The sequence below is a fragment of the Dermacentor albipictus genome, chromosome 6, assembly GCF_038994185.2.
Source record: "Dermacentor albipictus isolate Rhodes 1998 colony chromosome 6, USDA_Dalb.pri_finalv2, whole genome shotgun sequence".
NCBI lineage: Eukaryota > Metazoa > Arthropoda > Arachnida > Ixodida > Ixodidae > Dermacentor > Dermacentor albipictus.
The window spans coordinates 34,033,176-34,047,246 of record NC_091826.1 but is presented as its reverse complement, the minus strand read 5'-3'; the positions used below and the strand labels follow the sequence as shown (position 1 = coordinate 34,047,246).

General features: G+C 46.5%; 1 protein-coding gene across 1 annotated transcript; it reads right to left on the bottom strand.

Moving 5' to 3' along the window:
* Positions 1-2,096: 2,096 nt before the first annotated feature.
* Positions 2,097-5,764, bottom strand: LOC139060957 (uncharacterized). Its single transcript, XM_070540312.1, has 2 exons — positions 5,311-5,764; positions 2,097-3,326 (listed from the first exon to the last, which is right to left on the bottom strand). The coding sequence occupies exons 1-2, from the start codon at positions 5,602-5,604 to the stop codon at positions 2,217-2,219; spliced, it is 1,404 nt and encodes a 467-aa protein (XP_070396413.1). The 5' UTR covers positions 5,605-5,764; the 3' UTR covers positions 2,097-2,216.
* Between the last annotated feature and the right edge of the window lie 8,307 nt (positions 5,765-14,071).

Sequence of the window (14,071 nt, the reverse complement as noted above, 5' to 3'; positions counted from 1 at the left end):
TGTAACACAATATCGTTAACTGAGTTAGATGGTGTTGTTGTTCCGCAAGAAGAATGTTCTTGTGGACTCAATGAAGTGTTTTCGAAATCATTTTTGAATAACGTGTTGTCCTGTGCTTCTCTACCTGAAGTTGTTAAGATCAATTTTCCTCAGATGGAGCCTTTGTTAATTGATTACGATGGTGTCGTGAACTAGATTCGTAAGTTACAGATTTCGTCATCGTCAGGAATAGACGACATTAATTCGAAGTTTTTGAAAAATACCCAAGTCTGCTCATCCATAATATTGTGCAACATCTTTTCGCAATCTTTTCTGTCGTCCTCATTACCAAAGTATTTTAAAGTCGGGAAGGTGGTTCCATTATTTAAGTGTGGCGACGTGTATTCAGCTTTAAATTACAGGCCAATTTCTCTAACAAGTGTGCCATGCAAAATTCTAGAGCATATAATATACTCTAATCTCGTCAACTTCTTAGAAACAAATTCATTTTTTTTTTCATCTCCTCAGCATGGGTTCCGTAAATTGTTTTCCTGTGATACTCAACTTATTTCATTTAAACATGAAATCGGTGCCGCGCTGGATAATGGATTTCACATTGACTCCATCTTCATAGACTTTTCTAAAGCATTTGATCTCGTCTCTCACGAATTGCATTGTCTAAAATTAAATACACTCAACATTGACCGTACTATTATCTCATGGATATAACGCTTCTTATCCAATAGAACACAATTTGCCTCAGCTAACAATTTCGACTGTTCGCTTTGTCCTGTCAGTTCCGGGGTGCCGCAAGGTTCTGTTCTCGGATCCTTGCTTTTTCTCATTCAAGTTAATGATTTGCCTAACTGTGTAGCGTCCTCCATAAGGTTATTTGCAGACGATTGTGTCATTTACAGAGTAACATCATCAAATTCTCATACTCTGAAACTACAATCTCAGCTAGACAAGGTAACTAACTGGCGCGACGCTTGGAAAATGCGACTTAACAGCCAAAAGTGCAAACTAATGAGGATTTCCCGCCATACTGCTTCGTCTAACCTATCCAACTATCACTTGAAGAACTCTGTACTCGAAGAAGTCAGTTCCTATAAATACTTAAGCGTCCACATACGGTGTAATTTTTCCTGGCAAACACACATAAACCACATTACTAACAATGCTAACCGTACGCTTGGTTACCTCCGTCGCAATTTCTCCATGGCACCCGCTAACTTGAAGCTACTTCTATACAAAACACTAATACGTCCTAAGCTTGAATATGCCTCTTCTGTATGGGACCCCGGCTTGGATTACTTAGAAATGCAATAGTCTATACAACATCGTAGCGCACGTTTCATTCTTACTAAATTGTCGGACGTCAAGCGTAACATCTATGAAGGCTACGTTAAACCTCCCTCTCCTCTCATGCCGTAGGAAGTTAGGGAAGTTAGCTCGCTTATCACTGCTGCACAACATTTATTATTACAATCCGGAATTAAAAAGTGAACCTTTGTCCGAACCTGCATACACATAATCGCGTACTGACGAGCGCCATAAATTGTGCGTTCCACACTGTCGCACGAACCAATTTTTTTATTCATTTATTCCTAATACTACCATCGAATGGAATCATCTGCCGGCCTCAATTGTTAATATAACCGATACGTCTGTTTTTAGAACTACTATTGAAGGATGCATTTGTTAATTTTTTTTAAATATTATTATACCCTGTTATCTGCACATGCTATGTATTTTGATCCATTCCCTTCTTTAACGCCTTCGGACATTGAATTAAGGTAAAATAAATAAATAAATAAATAATTGCGATGCGACGCATAAGCATTGGTCGTGTATTTGGGACACGGGACAACGCGGTACTCTAGCGTAGTATCAAACACGAACGTCGCATTGAAATCAATCGCTTTAACAGCCGCGCGGCAATAATCGAGAGAAAAGTATCGGGGTGAATGTCATAAGGTGAGAAACCACTCGAACAGCACAAGATTTCGGAACAAAGACTGTATTAGCACAAGAAATAAAGGAAACGAACGGCGAGTACTGTCAGAAAAGAATAGGTTGACAGTTACTAGGCATAGCAAGTTTCCAAAAAACAGATGTCGCAGAGATCACTTTATTTACGAGAAAGGAGATCAAAAATTCGTTAAGCTCCTGTGACGGATATTGTGAAACGGCGAGGAGGATTCTCCGGTGCAGTGCACATTCTGCGATGACGAACGTTATGGTGGTGCTCTGATGTTACCGTCCATCTTGCTTTTGTTGAGGAAGATACAGAACTCCATCTTTCCGTCTCCGAAATAGCCGTCATTTTTCAGCGAGGCAATGTCTGTAGTAAATTTGAGGTGGAAGTGTGGCAATGAGGGGTCATCGCGGTTGCAGGAACAACGCTCGGCAGCGGGAGTCAACGGCCTTACAGGCAATGGATACACCGGGAACACTTTCCAGAAAGGCGGCCAACACTTGGAGTCCACCAGCGTCCCGTTAAACTCGATCTTCAGAACGAGGTCAGCTGCACAATCGCCGGACTTCCAAACGGCAACCGTGAAGTACGTGTCCTCCATGTGCGGCACCGTAATCTCGGCAAACTTTTTTCTGTCTCCCTGCCACTGAATGATTTCCTCAATGTTTTCTAGGGTCAGCCGATATTCCACCCACCCATTTTTTTTAATGCGCTTGGGTATCGACTGCGCACTGTTCAAATGCCCAACGTCACCGTACTCAGTCTCACAACGGGCAATGACACGGCTGGAATCAGCCTCCGGGGAAGTTTTCCGCCAGTTTTCCAGGTGCGCTAAACGTTCTAACTTTCGGAGGATCAGATCCTGTCCCGAGCGCAACGACAGCGACCTCGACGTGCTGGCTTCGTCCAATGGATTTTGCTGAGACGTCTGCTGTTGCGACACGGTCGATGAAGTCGTGGCGGTGATTTGTTCCATCTCGGCCTTTAAATTCTGCTCGCATGCTCCGAGCTCGCGAGTGAACCTAGCTTCGTGGTTTCTGGCTTGTTCTTTAAGCTCATTCAACTGACTCTGAATCACTGGCAGCAGCTGGTCGTGGTTGAGGCATCCCAGCATCGCCTTCACGTCTTCAAGGGCAGCGTTCAAGTCTTCGAGTGTCACTGCTGTAGGTTGCGAGGACTCTGTGATCGCAGTAGAAACACCGGCACTGCATCCGGCCGCGTAGTGCGTTGGCAGGTCTCTGTGCTGGACTCCCTCGCCGCATCGCAAACATTCCACGGCGTGAAATGCGCACTCGTTCTCGTAGTGCTCCAGCATGCGGTCCATGGTGCCCGTGTACTCGCAGCCGTGCGCTTCGTTCCAGCAGTAAACCTTAATAGAAAATAAAATAAATAAATAAATTTTTGGCCGACAAACTATTTTTCATTAAGGCGCCTTCTATTTCTGTCCCTAACTTCTAGAAAATACCTTTACATGAATTACGGTTCGAGCCAGCGTTATCGCCAGATTCTTTTGGGAAGCAAATATGCTCAAACTCAACAAGCCGTATCTGTCGCTGTCTCAACATTAAAGATGCATCAAACACGAATACTAGGTTAAAGTGAATCACTTAATTATGCTTCTAAATAGCAAGACAGCTACTCTCGCACTAGAAGCAACCTTGCTAAGCGAGAATCGTGGAAAAATACGCCCATTGTTCAACTATTCTTCCAGCTCCAAACTCATCTACGAACGACAGCAACATTCTTGTGCATTGGAGACTGCCATGTGCTTTTCGCTTCCATTATCATTCGCTTGCACTCGCTTGAAGTGATTAATCATTACCAGTTTCCCCTTGAATTTAACGAAGAAACAACAAGCCCAAAACGTCAGTGTAACGTCGCACATTTCAATGTATTGCCTTTTTGTTATTTCTCTTTTTGCGGTACGCTATGAAATAAGTAAATACCGAGTTCCAACAGAATATTTGACATGAGCCTACAGTGAGATTGTGATGATGAGCGCAACGAGAACAAGGTGAAAGCAGAAGCCAATGTTATAGGTGGGAACGAGAAAGAAAATAGAGGATGATACCTTATCCATAAGTTCAAGACATTGCAACCAACAGGCATAAAGGTTTGAAAGATAGCTTTAGAATACATCCTGGATGCTAAATTTGAAGCTATAGGCAACAACACTTAAGTTGCTTTCTTATCGCTTTTTCTCCCTTTGCTTCCTTTCCTTGTTTTCTCAGCCAGCGTGTCAGACGCTACGAGTGGGGGAGTTGACGCGGGAACGCCGGCGACGAAGACGTAAGACAATGTGCTACTCGGTCGCGCTTCCCGGTCGGCTCAGAGTTCTACGAAGCCCCTTTGACGTCGGCTCCGGTCCATTGCACCTGTGTGTGTGTGTGTGTGTGTGTGTGTGTGTGTGTGTGTGTGTGTGTGTGTGTGTGTGTGTGTGTGTGTGTGTGTGTGTGTGTGTGTGTGTGTGTGTGTGTGTGTGTGTGTGTGTGTGTGTGTGTGTGTGTGTGTGTCGAGAGCCCGCCTCCTCCAAAAGGGCGGGGCATCTACAATGACGTCCAACTATGACGTCGAGCGCATTGCTTATAAGCAGCGATTGTCGGCTGCTAGAGTGTGCTCGTTGTCGTGCTCGAAATGTACTCGTGAGCGGTGGGCTCGTAAGCTGTTTGCTGTATGCTCGTCTTGCGGGCTCCATTTGGGAGTCGCGCTAGACTCGATGTATCCCATGTTCAACTGTAAATAACATGCAAATAAATCCTGCTCTCCTAAGTCCCGACGAAGAGTCAAGCTCTTTCCTACAGCTGCGACTTCCATATCTCACATCTGAATGGCAGCGGTGAGATCGGCCTATAACTCGTAGATCATCCGACAACTCTAACATATGGTGGCAGCGGCGAGATCGCCCGACGAATCTTACAACCCGCCCGCCTTACGCCCTATCCCCTTTATTTGAACTCCACCAATACATACGGTGGCGGGGAAATTTGCATAGGTCGCCTTGAAGAAGACGAGTCCACTTGTCGAAACGTTGGCTCCTGCTTTCACCTTGTGCTCGTTTTGATCATCTTCTTGAATTTCCATCTCCCGTGTTTCCCTACAGTTAAATTGTGTTGCTCTATTGTGTTAGTTTCGATAAACGCTGAAGAGTAACATTTGGTGAGGGTGAATTTGTGTAATACTCTTGGGCAATGGTAAAAGGGGCACTCTAATCGATAGGCGTGTACGTATACCGCAGCGGAATTATCGGAATACTGATGCATAATTGCCTTCCACTCCCACCCACCCACCCGCACCACCCCCCCCCCAAAAAAAATAAAGAAAGAAGTGACAGAAATTGTTTCTTTCCTCCTTACCTTCACGGTGTTCGCTGTTCTGGTAGGGAATTCACAACCCACGCATTCCGCTTCTTCGAATTGCACTTGATCCAACGGACACTGGCCAACGCCCCCTTCGAGACTGGCTGCGTGGCAAGATTGGCACAGAGCGTGCCAGCACGGCAACATCACCATCCGTTTCGGGATCATGCGGCAGAGGCCGCACACACGTGAACTGGGAACCTCCTCGACGAACCGCGTCGGTCGCCAGTTGACGCCGGCGACGACGTGGTCGCGAAAACGGTGCACCCGTCCCTGTCCACGATCCGGCATGGCGGTGTCTTCAGGCACGAATGCTACGCTCGCACAACAGCGCGGTGGCTTCTTATACCGAGCTTATCGCTACTCAGTGGCGTCAGACACTACGCCTACATCAGCGTCAACGAGAGATAGAATGAGCCCTGCACGCACTATCGCGTAGAATGGCGAACTGTTATCATCGCAGTTATCGCCTCCACGACGCGACGAGGAACAACTGCTTCGTTGCCGTCGGCGACTGCCGTTCCGCTGATCTACCGCCGATTCCGCAGCAGCGGATGCATATGCACTGGGTTTGTTTCGTTGTAACGTTCACTAACGCGTGGCGGAATACGGCGAAATAGAGTCACTGGAAAAAATTTCAGAGTACCGCAAAGGTCGGGATTAGACTGGCAACACTGAGCGGCCACCGCCATATACCTTCCAAGCCGACTGCGTCGCGGCCGCCGTGTTGGAAGATCTTGATATTCGGTGACACATCGGGTTGAGTGTTTACTGAAGTACAAATCCTCTCTGCCCGGAGATAATGGTTGCTAAGAACGAAAAGAAAATGTTATTTAGTGCGAAGAAATGCAGCCGGTGGTTGTTTTGTACGCCGATCGTGTTTGCTGCTGGAGCTGTGCTACGATTGTGGGCAGCAGCTTAGCGCTGCTATCGGGAGCTTACGAACGCGTTTTTTTTTCGCCTTCCGCGGAGCGAGCTACGAAGGAAACATTTCGTCACTTCGAGTCGGAATGAGGCAAGCTTGTGCTTTTGGGCATGAACATCGTGGACCGCCGTCGGCTTCTATGGAATGTTTCCAAGCAGGACGAAACTAACGCCTGACAGCGTCACAAGCACGTCCGTTCATCGTATAATTTCACAAGCTAAATAGGATACATCTTATTTAGTTTGTAAACGGATACCGCGCGTTCTCGATTCTGCAGGACGACATTGTCCGCCGTATACGCACGACACACTGCGACTGCCGTGTGACCACCGGTGTTTGGCCGTGATCGTAGGACGATCTGTGCACAGCAGGCGTAAAAGCCAACTTTGAGGACCATTTTGTGCACTAAATCTTGCGGAAGGCCAATACGAGCCATTTGCGTGATTACAGCAACGTATATGTACTTCTGTACACTGATAATGAGCGAGAGTTTGCTACATTGCGATTTATGAACGCGGCTGTGTAGTGCGTTCATGAGCGGCTACTTTTCTCAACTTATTTATGACTATTTTCTTGGACTGCCAAGATTTGCTGCATGTGTCAAAAAACAAAAAAAGCAGGAACGCCCGCTGGTGACGCAGCACTTTTTTTTCTAAGTTACATAGGCGATGTACAAAATTCTTGTGCTTTTAGAGAGGCTTATGTAACATGCATAGTGACAAAGTGAAACCAAAGCTACTGGCTGTTCTGTTGTTTTGTATTTCCTGTTATGCATCAAGCACAACACTATTTGGTTATGCACCGTAGCATTTCAACATAAACCATAATATGTATGCTGACTTCAGTTCACTGCATGTGCTCGGCTTACAAGCTCAAAATTTGAAGCATGTGTTGTGGATATCACCTGGCCATTGGTTTCAAGCTCGAAATGCGTATGTATAAATGAGCAAAGGATAAGTGGAAGAAAGGAAGTATCATGGGCCTCGTATTGACCATGTTTTTATTGACTGCGATCGTCACGATCTGCGAAAAACAAGTGCCGTATGGGTCGAGTGACTCGAGGCGAGAGCGCGCTCACGTGCGCGGAGAAATCATGCGAGTACCTGGTGCACGTGAGGACGTGTAATTCTCGGGCGACAAGTGGGTCTTCTCGTGCCAAGAACACGGAATAACCGCGTGTGTTGAGCAACAAACGCGTACACGTGTACCCGCGCGAAGCGTGCAAGACGCGAACGATCCCTGCAGTGAACTCCTATTTTCGTATCATCGCTAACACAGCGTGCACCTCGCTTAAATATATTCTAAAACAGTGCCGAAAAGGACAAGCAAGGTGTACTTATACCTCGCACACGCGGGCGTTTTTTTGTAGGCTTGAATTTCTCCCGGCCGATTCTGTGTAACCACGCAGGACGACGCTCTCGGTCATTTTTTCCGGTCGGAATCTAGAAAATGTCCTTCCAGACTCAGTTCGGCTGCTGCAACCGAAGGCGCAGCAGTCAGGCATGATTTTCTTGCAGTCAAATGCGAGCGTGACAATCGGAACACGCACGCACGCACGCACGCACGCACGCGCACACACACGCACACACACACACACACACACACACACACACACACACACACACACACACACACACACACACACACACACACACACACACACACACACACACACACACACACACACACACACGCGCGTAGGGAATCTGCACTGTCTGCGCTTTCTCAGCCGGCCCGCCCGGCGCTTAGAAGGTATATGGCACCTCAGTGGTCACATGATACAGTTGGGCCAATGAACGCGTCGGCGGCGCGGGGAAAACGAATGCGGTACTCTGAATTTTTTTCCAGTGACTCCACGGCGAAACTAAAGTCCCTCAATCATTTAAAAGTACCGCCAGGCTTTGATCCAGCCGACAACCCCTGCGATAAGCTGATCGGTGACATGTGACCTTGCTCCACCCCTTTGCCGCCATGAAAGTTCCTGTGCGCCGGGCGAAGAGCGCGCGTTTCGCCTGTTGTGCTTGGCACATCGCTGCGATAATTTCGTTCCGGGAGGGCCGTAATGCCTTGTTGCTGTGCGGTTGGGTGCCGAAACCGGACGAAGGATGGCAAGAAGTTATTTTGCATCGCGCGCGGCTGCGAGAACCTAACCAGATGAAAAGTATGGTTACACAGAATTACACGGACGGACTTTGAACCGTCAGTAACAGCACGACTATGCGAGGCAAGTAACATACAACGATACAAAGGTGCCATAGAAAGTATACACGTGCTGTGTCGAGCGGTGATAGTATTTCACTCGCGTGCATGAATGTTGAGGGCCAAAGTTTGTGGAGATGCTTTATTTTAGTTCGCTGTGAGCCCGCTGAATAGATCGGCATGACCTAGGATGCGAAGGACCGAAATGCCTTGTTGCTGTGCGGATGGGTGCCGAGATCAGACGGAGGACGACAAGAAGTTATTTTGCATCCGGCGCAGCAAACAAAACCTAACCAGAAGGAAATTCTGGTTGCATAGAAATGGACGGAAAGACTGAACCGTCGGTAACTGCACGACTATGCGAGGAAAGTAACGTAGAGCGATACGAAGGTGCGAGAGAAAGTATAGACCCGTCTGTGCAGAGCTGCAGTATTATTTCGTTCGCGCGCATGAATGTTGACGGCCGAAGTTTGTTGAGATTACTGATTTTAGTGCACTGCGAGCCCGTTGCCTTAGCAAGTGCAGTATGACCTAGCATGCAAGTAAATAGTGGGGCAGAAACGCATTAACTCGCTGACAAATATCCGCATTGCGTTATGTGCGATAAAAAATAAAATTCAGCAGCGAATTCTACTTTTACACTTTCCTGTGTTTGTGCGCGCGTTGTTAACTGCGCATTACAACATGTACAAAATGTAATTTCCAATATCCTAATCGTATTTTGTGCATTGCATAAGTGAATAAATATATTGCTAAGTGCCTGCATTACTTTGTTTTTAAAAACGAATACTGCATAGCCAGAGCTACTGGCCGTCAAATAATAAAGCGTAATACAGTATATCAAAGTACATTACATACAGCTGCGAGCTCGTTCCTTCCAAGTTTCCCTTACACTCGAAGATGTTTCAGTAATCGGCAATGCCATTTTACTGACGAAAAACACACAACTGCAAATGAACATAAGAAAAACTCCACAAGCGATACGCGGATTGCCAGCAAAACACAGTGCAGTAATAGCTGGGTCAATCCGCGTGCGCTTCGCATAAGGGCCCTCTAATTCTTACGGGGATTTAGCGGTGCACGGAGGCGAAAAGGCATAAACACAACAATGCGCGTCATGATTCTAGTTTACGCGGCGACGTCGCACGGTTCACGAGAACAGTCAACCACATTCACACACGCGCACACACTACGCTCGATGTTGGTGTGCCGCGAGATCAGATCGCGCTGGCAGCCCGAACACGATCGAGGAGACACGCTGACACGATCCATACCACCTCTTCATCATGTCACGACAGTTGCACTGGCTCGTAGCATTGAACCACAAGACACAGCAGTCGTCGTGTAATCGCTACACGACAGACACACTCAGCGACAAGACTGTTGGCGCACTCGTTTCCACAAACACACAGGATGTTGTTTAGTTGCCGTGAGGGTCGCGCGCTATGAGAATCGCACGTTTGAGCGACGTTATGTCGAAAGTTTTCCGCTCCAAGCGACTGCCAGCCTTCATTTTTACACGACTTCGTTCAATGCAACCGCTATGTGTACGCAGCGCACTTACATGCAAAAGAGACAGAGAGAGAGAGCAAATGGGAAAGGCAGGGAGGTTAACCAGAGGTAGTTCCGGTTGGCTACCCTGCGCAGGGGGAAGGGTTAAAGGGGATAAAAAGAGAAACAGAGCGGGAGAGAAAGATAGAAAGAAAGAGAGACAATCACGAACAAAGCGCGTACAGTAAAGAGCGGTAGGGGGCGGCATTCTTAGTCTGTCGTGAAGCCCCGTAGACCGCAGGAACCTCACAGAGCAGAATTTCACAGAGCATACGGGATTAAGCGTAAGCAATCACCAAGGCTTGCGCAGCGATAGAGCGCAAACGAACGAAATGTAAACACGCGGAATCGAGGCGATCAAGCCCTCATTATGCTCTCTTGAGCTATTTTCTTGGAGCACTTATTTGAAATTAAAGGACTACATTTACCACTTCGGGTCCTTCTTTCGTTTTTCGCCACAGTCAGGCACCAGAAGGTTTTACTTCCGCGCGTATGCAGATATTTTTTCACCTCCCGAATGCCGCGGCGCCGCGGTTTAGCGTGGGCGCCGTCTGCTACAGGAACTTCTTAGGTGGCGCGCGCGGCAGGTGGCGCCAGCTTGGAAATTATAGAGGGACCGTACGGGTTACAGCAGCGAGGCGCCCCTCTTGCGATTGGCGCCGTTGCGGCTTCGGCGGCCGTTACAAGAGTGGACACTCCCGTAATGCCCAGCGGCCATGAGTTTCGTTCCTCCAGGCCCGCGGCCGAATAGACTGCGTCGCACCAAGCCGTCAGCGTTTCTACCCGAACCACACTTCCGGTTCCGGTTTTGGGCTCGCGCGTCTTGAACGCTAGCTGGAACGCGTTTTATGCCTGCCACGCTGACCGTTTCTATTTTTTTTTTGCTTCAACAGCTCAGCCGCACGCGGTTTTAGGGCGAAATCGTTTTATTATGAAGTAAAAGTGATTGCGAACGAGATTTACAAGCCTCCATCGCATATGTGTCACGTGCAATTTCATAAAAGACGCTTGACGCCTTGTGAAATGAGGAAATGTTTATTTTATTCTCTATAAATGCTCGTTGCGGGCTTTTTGTGGAGTCATCCAACGTTGTGGCAGCAGGTCAGCAGCAGTAGTTCCCGTACGAAGCTCCACCGGACGACGTCAGCTGAGAAAAATCAAATTACAAGCAAGTGTCTTTTTGGTATTAACGAATATGAATAATGCTTGTAGAGGCGAAACACGCGAAAGTGGCGAATGGGTGGTATTTCAAACAAAAGCAGTTGGCCTCTACATACGTGGCGTAGAAAATATATACCCGACTTATCCGGAACAATACCGTGCATACCACGAAGGCATCCTATTTGGAAGCATTCCCCTCTTTCCGGGCCTTAGTTCCTGTACTCTATAGGACCACCAATATGTGGCCTACTGAGCGTTTCCAGAACTTGTTTCATCCATAATTTTGTGCAACATCCTTTCGCAATCTATACTGTCGTGCTCATTACCGAACGATTTTAAAGTCGGCGAGGTGGTTCCAATAAATCTGGTGACGTGCATTCACCTTTCAATTACAGGCCGATTTCTCTAACAAGTGTGCCATGCATAATTCTAGAGCATATAATACAGTAAAAGGTCGTTAATTCGAACCGCAAGGGGAAGCCGCTTCAGTTCGAATTAACTAAAGTTCGAACTAACGAAAGTGAAGCAGAGCAACAGTACACTGCAATTTGGAAGCAGTAGGGCATGTCAGAGTTTGGCGTGTCAGAAAGTGATCAAGTCGAAGCTCTGGGTCCGACTGTGCCACACCACCGATGTCCACCGAAACGAACGTTAGCCGAGGCTTAACACCATCACAATGAATCGCGAGGGCCGATACCTCCTTAGCTGAAAATAGAGGTGCACAGCTGATGAAGACTGCCGAGACAAAGACGCTGAACATGTGAAGGTGGCGAAGGCCCTGATTCGTTGGTTCTTGATTGCAAGCGCAGCTGCGACGTACTTGATTCGCTGTGTTTTGGCGCTTGTCGTGCCATCTCCGCACAACATTAGCAGCTGTACAAGATTTGCAAAGCCTCCGAGATTCGCAACGGGTTAGAAATCTCGGAGGTTACGTAGAACGGAGAGGCGGCAGCCGCCGCTTCCTTCTGGCTGACCCCGCGTCGGTTAGATTTTTTTCCGATTTTGCCTCCTCTCGCCGTTCTCTCCGTTTCGGAGGCAATACAGCCTTGTGTGTAGGCAGTAGGCGCGTTTCTCTGGCCGTGTGCCAGGCGGGCGTAGTTCGAATTATCTGTGAGGGAACCTTCTCGCGTTCGAATTAACGAACTTTTTCATACATAGACTTCTGTGGAGCTTGGCCGGACCAAATCGTACAGTTCGAATTATCCATAAATTCGAATTATTGAAGTTCGAATTAACGAGCTTTCACTGCATACTCTAATCTCATCAACTTCCTAGAAACAAATTCATTCTTTTTCATCTCGTCAGCATGGGTTCCGTAAATCTCTTTCCTGCGATACTAAATTTATTTCACTTAAACATGAAATCGGTGCCGCGTTGCATAATTGATTTCACAATGACGCCATCTTCTTAGAATTTTCTAAATGATTTGATGTCGTCTCTAACGAATTACTTTGTCTAAAATTACACTCAACATTTAGCGTAATATTATCTCATGGATTGAATACTTCTTATCGAACAGAACACATTTTGTCGCTGCTAACAATTCTGACTCTTCGCTTTGCCCTGTCAGTTCCGGGATGTCGCAAGGTTCTGTTCTCGGAGCCTTCCTTTCTCTCATTTATATTAATGATTTTCCTAACTGTGTAGCGTCCTCCATAAGTTTATTTGCAGACGATTGTTTCATTTACAGAGTTATATCATCAAATTCTGACACTCTAAAACTACTATCTGATATAGACAAGGTAACTAACCGGTGCGACACTTCTAAAATGCGACTTAACAGCCAAAAGTGCAAACTAATGCGGATTTCCCGCAAGACTGCTTCGTCTAACCTATCCAACTATCACTTGAAGAACTCTGTACTCGAAGAATTCAGTTCCTATAAATACTTAGGCGTCCACATAACATCTAATTTTCCCTGGAAAACACATATAAACCACATCACTAACAGTGTAAACGTACGCTTGGTTACCTCCGTCGCAATTTCTCTATGGCACCCGCTAACTTAAAGCTACTTCCATACAAAACACTAATACGTACTAAGCTTGAATATGCCTCTTCTGTATGGGAGCCTGGTTTGGATTACTTAACAAATGCAATAGACTCTATACAACATCGTAGCGGGCGTTTCATTCTGACTATTCTCGGACGTCAAGCGTAACATCTATGAAGGCTACTTTAAACCTCCCTCTCCTCCCATCCTGTAGGAGGTTAGCACGCTTGTCACTGCTTCAAAACATTTATTATTACAATTCGGAATTAAAAAGTGAACTTTTGTCCGAACCTGCATACACATAATCGCGTACTGACCATCGCCATAAATTGAGCGTTCCACACTGTCGCACGAACCAATTTTTTTATTCATTTATTCCTAAAACTACCAATGAATGGGATCATGTGCCGGCCTCAACATAACCGATATATCTGCTTTTATAACGACTATCGAAGAATACTTTTGTGAATCCGTACTTTCAAATTTATTTATTATTATTATACCCTGTTATCTGCACATGCTGTGTATTTTATTGCACTGCCTTCTGTAACACCTTCGGGCCTTGAAGGATCTGTAAATAAATAAATAAATAAATAAATAAATAAATAAATAAATAAATAAATAAATGCGATGTGATGCATCAACATTGGCCGCGTATTTCGGACACGGGACAACGCGTGGTACTACACCGTAGTATCAAACACGAATGTCGCCTTGAAATCAATCGCTTTAACATCCGCATGGCAATAAACGAGAGAAAAGTATGGGGGTGAACGTCATAAGGTCAGAGACCACTCGAGGAGCGCAAGGTTTCGGAACAAAAACTGTATTAGCACAAGAAATAAACAAAATGCACGGCCAGTAAAGTCAGAAAACAATTGGTTGACAGTTACAAAGGATAGCAGATTTTAGAAAAGAAATGTCGCAGA

What these genes read in the sequence shown, in the direction of transcription:
- LOC139060957 (XM_070540312.1), bottom strand. Translation starts at nt 5,604, where the DNA reads ATGCCGGATCGTGGACAGGGACGGGTGCACCGTTTTCGCGACCACGTC. An exon ending in GAACAGCGAACACCGTGAAG is followed by an intron (nt 3,327 to 5,310) that starts GTAAGGAGGAAA and finishes TTTTCTATTAAG; the next exon opens with GTTTACTGCTGGAACGAAGC.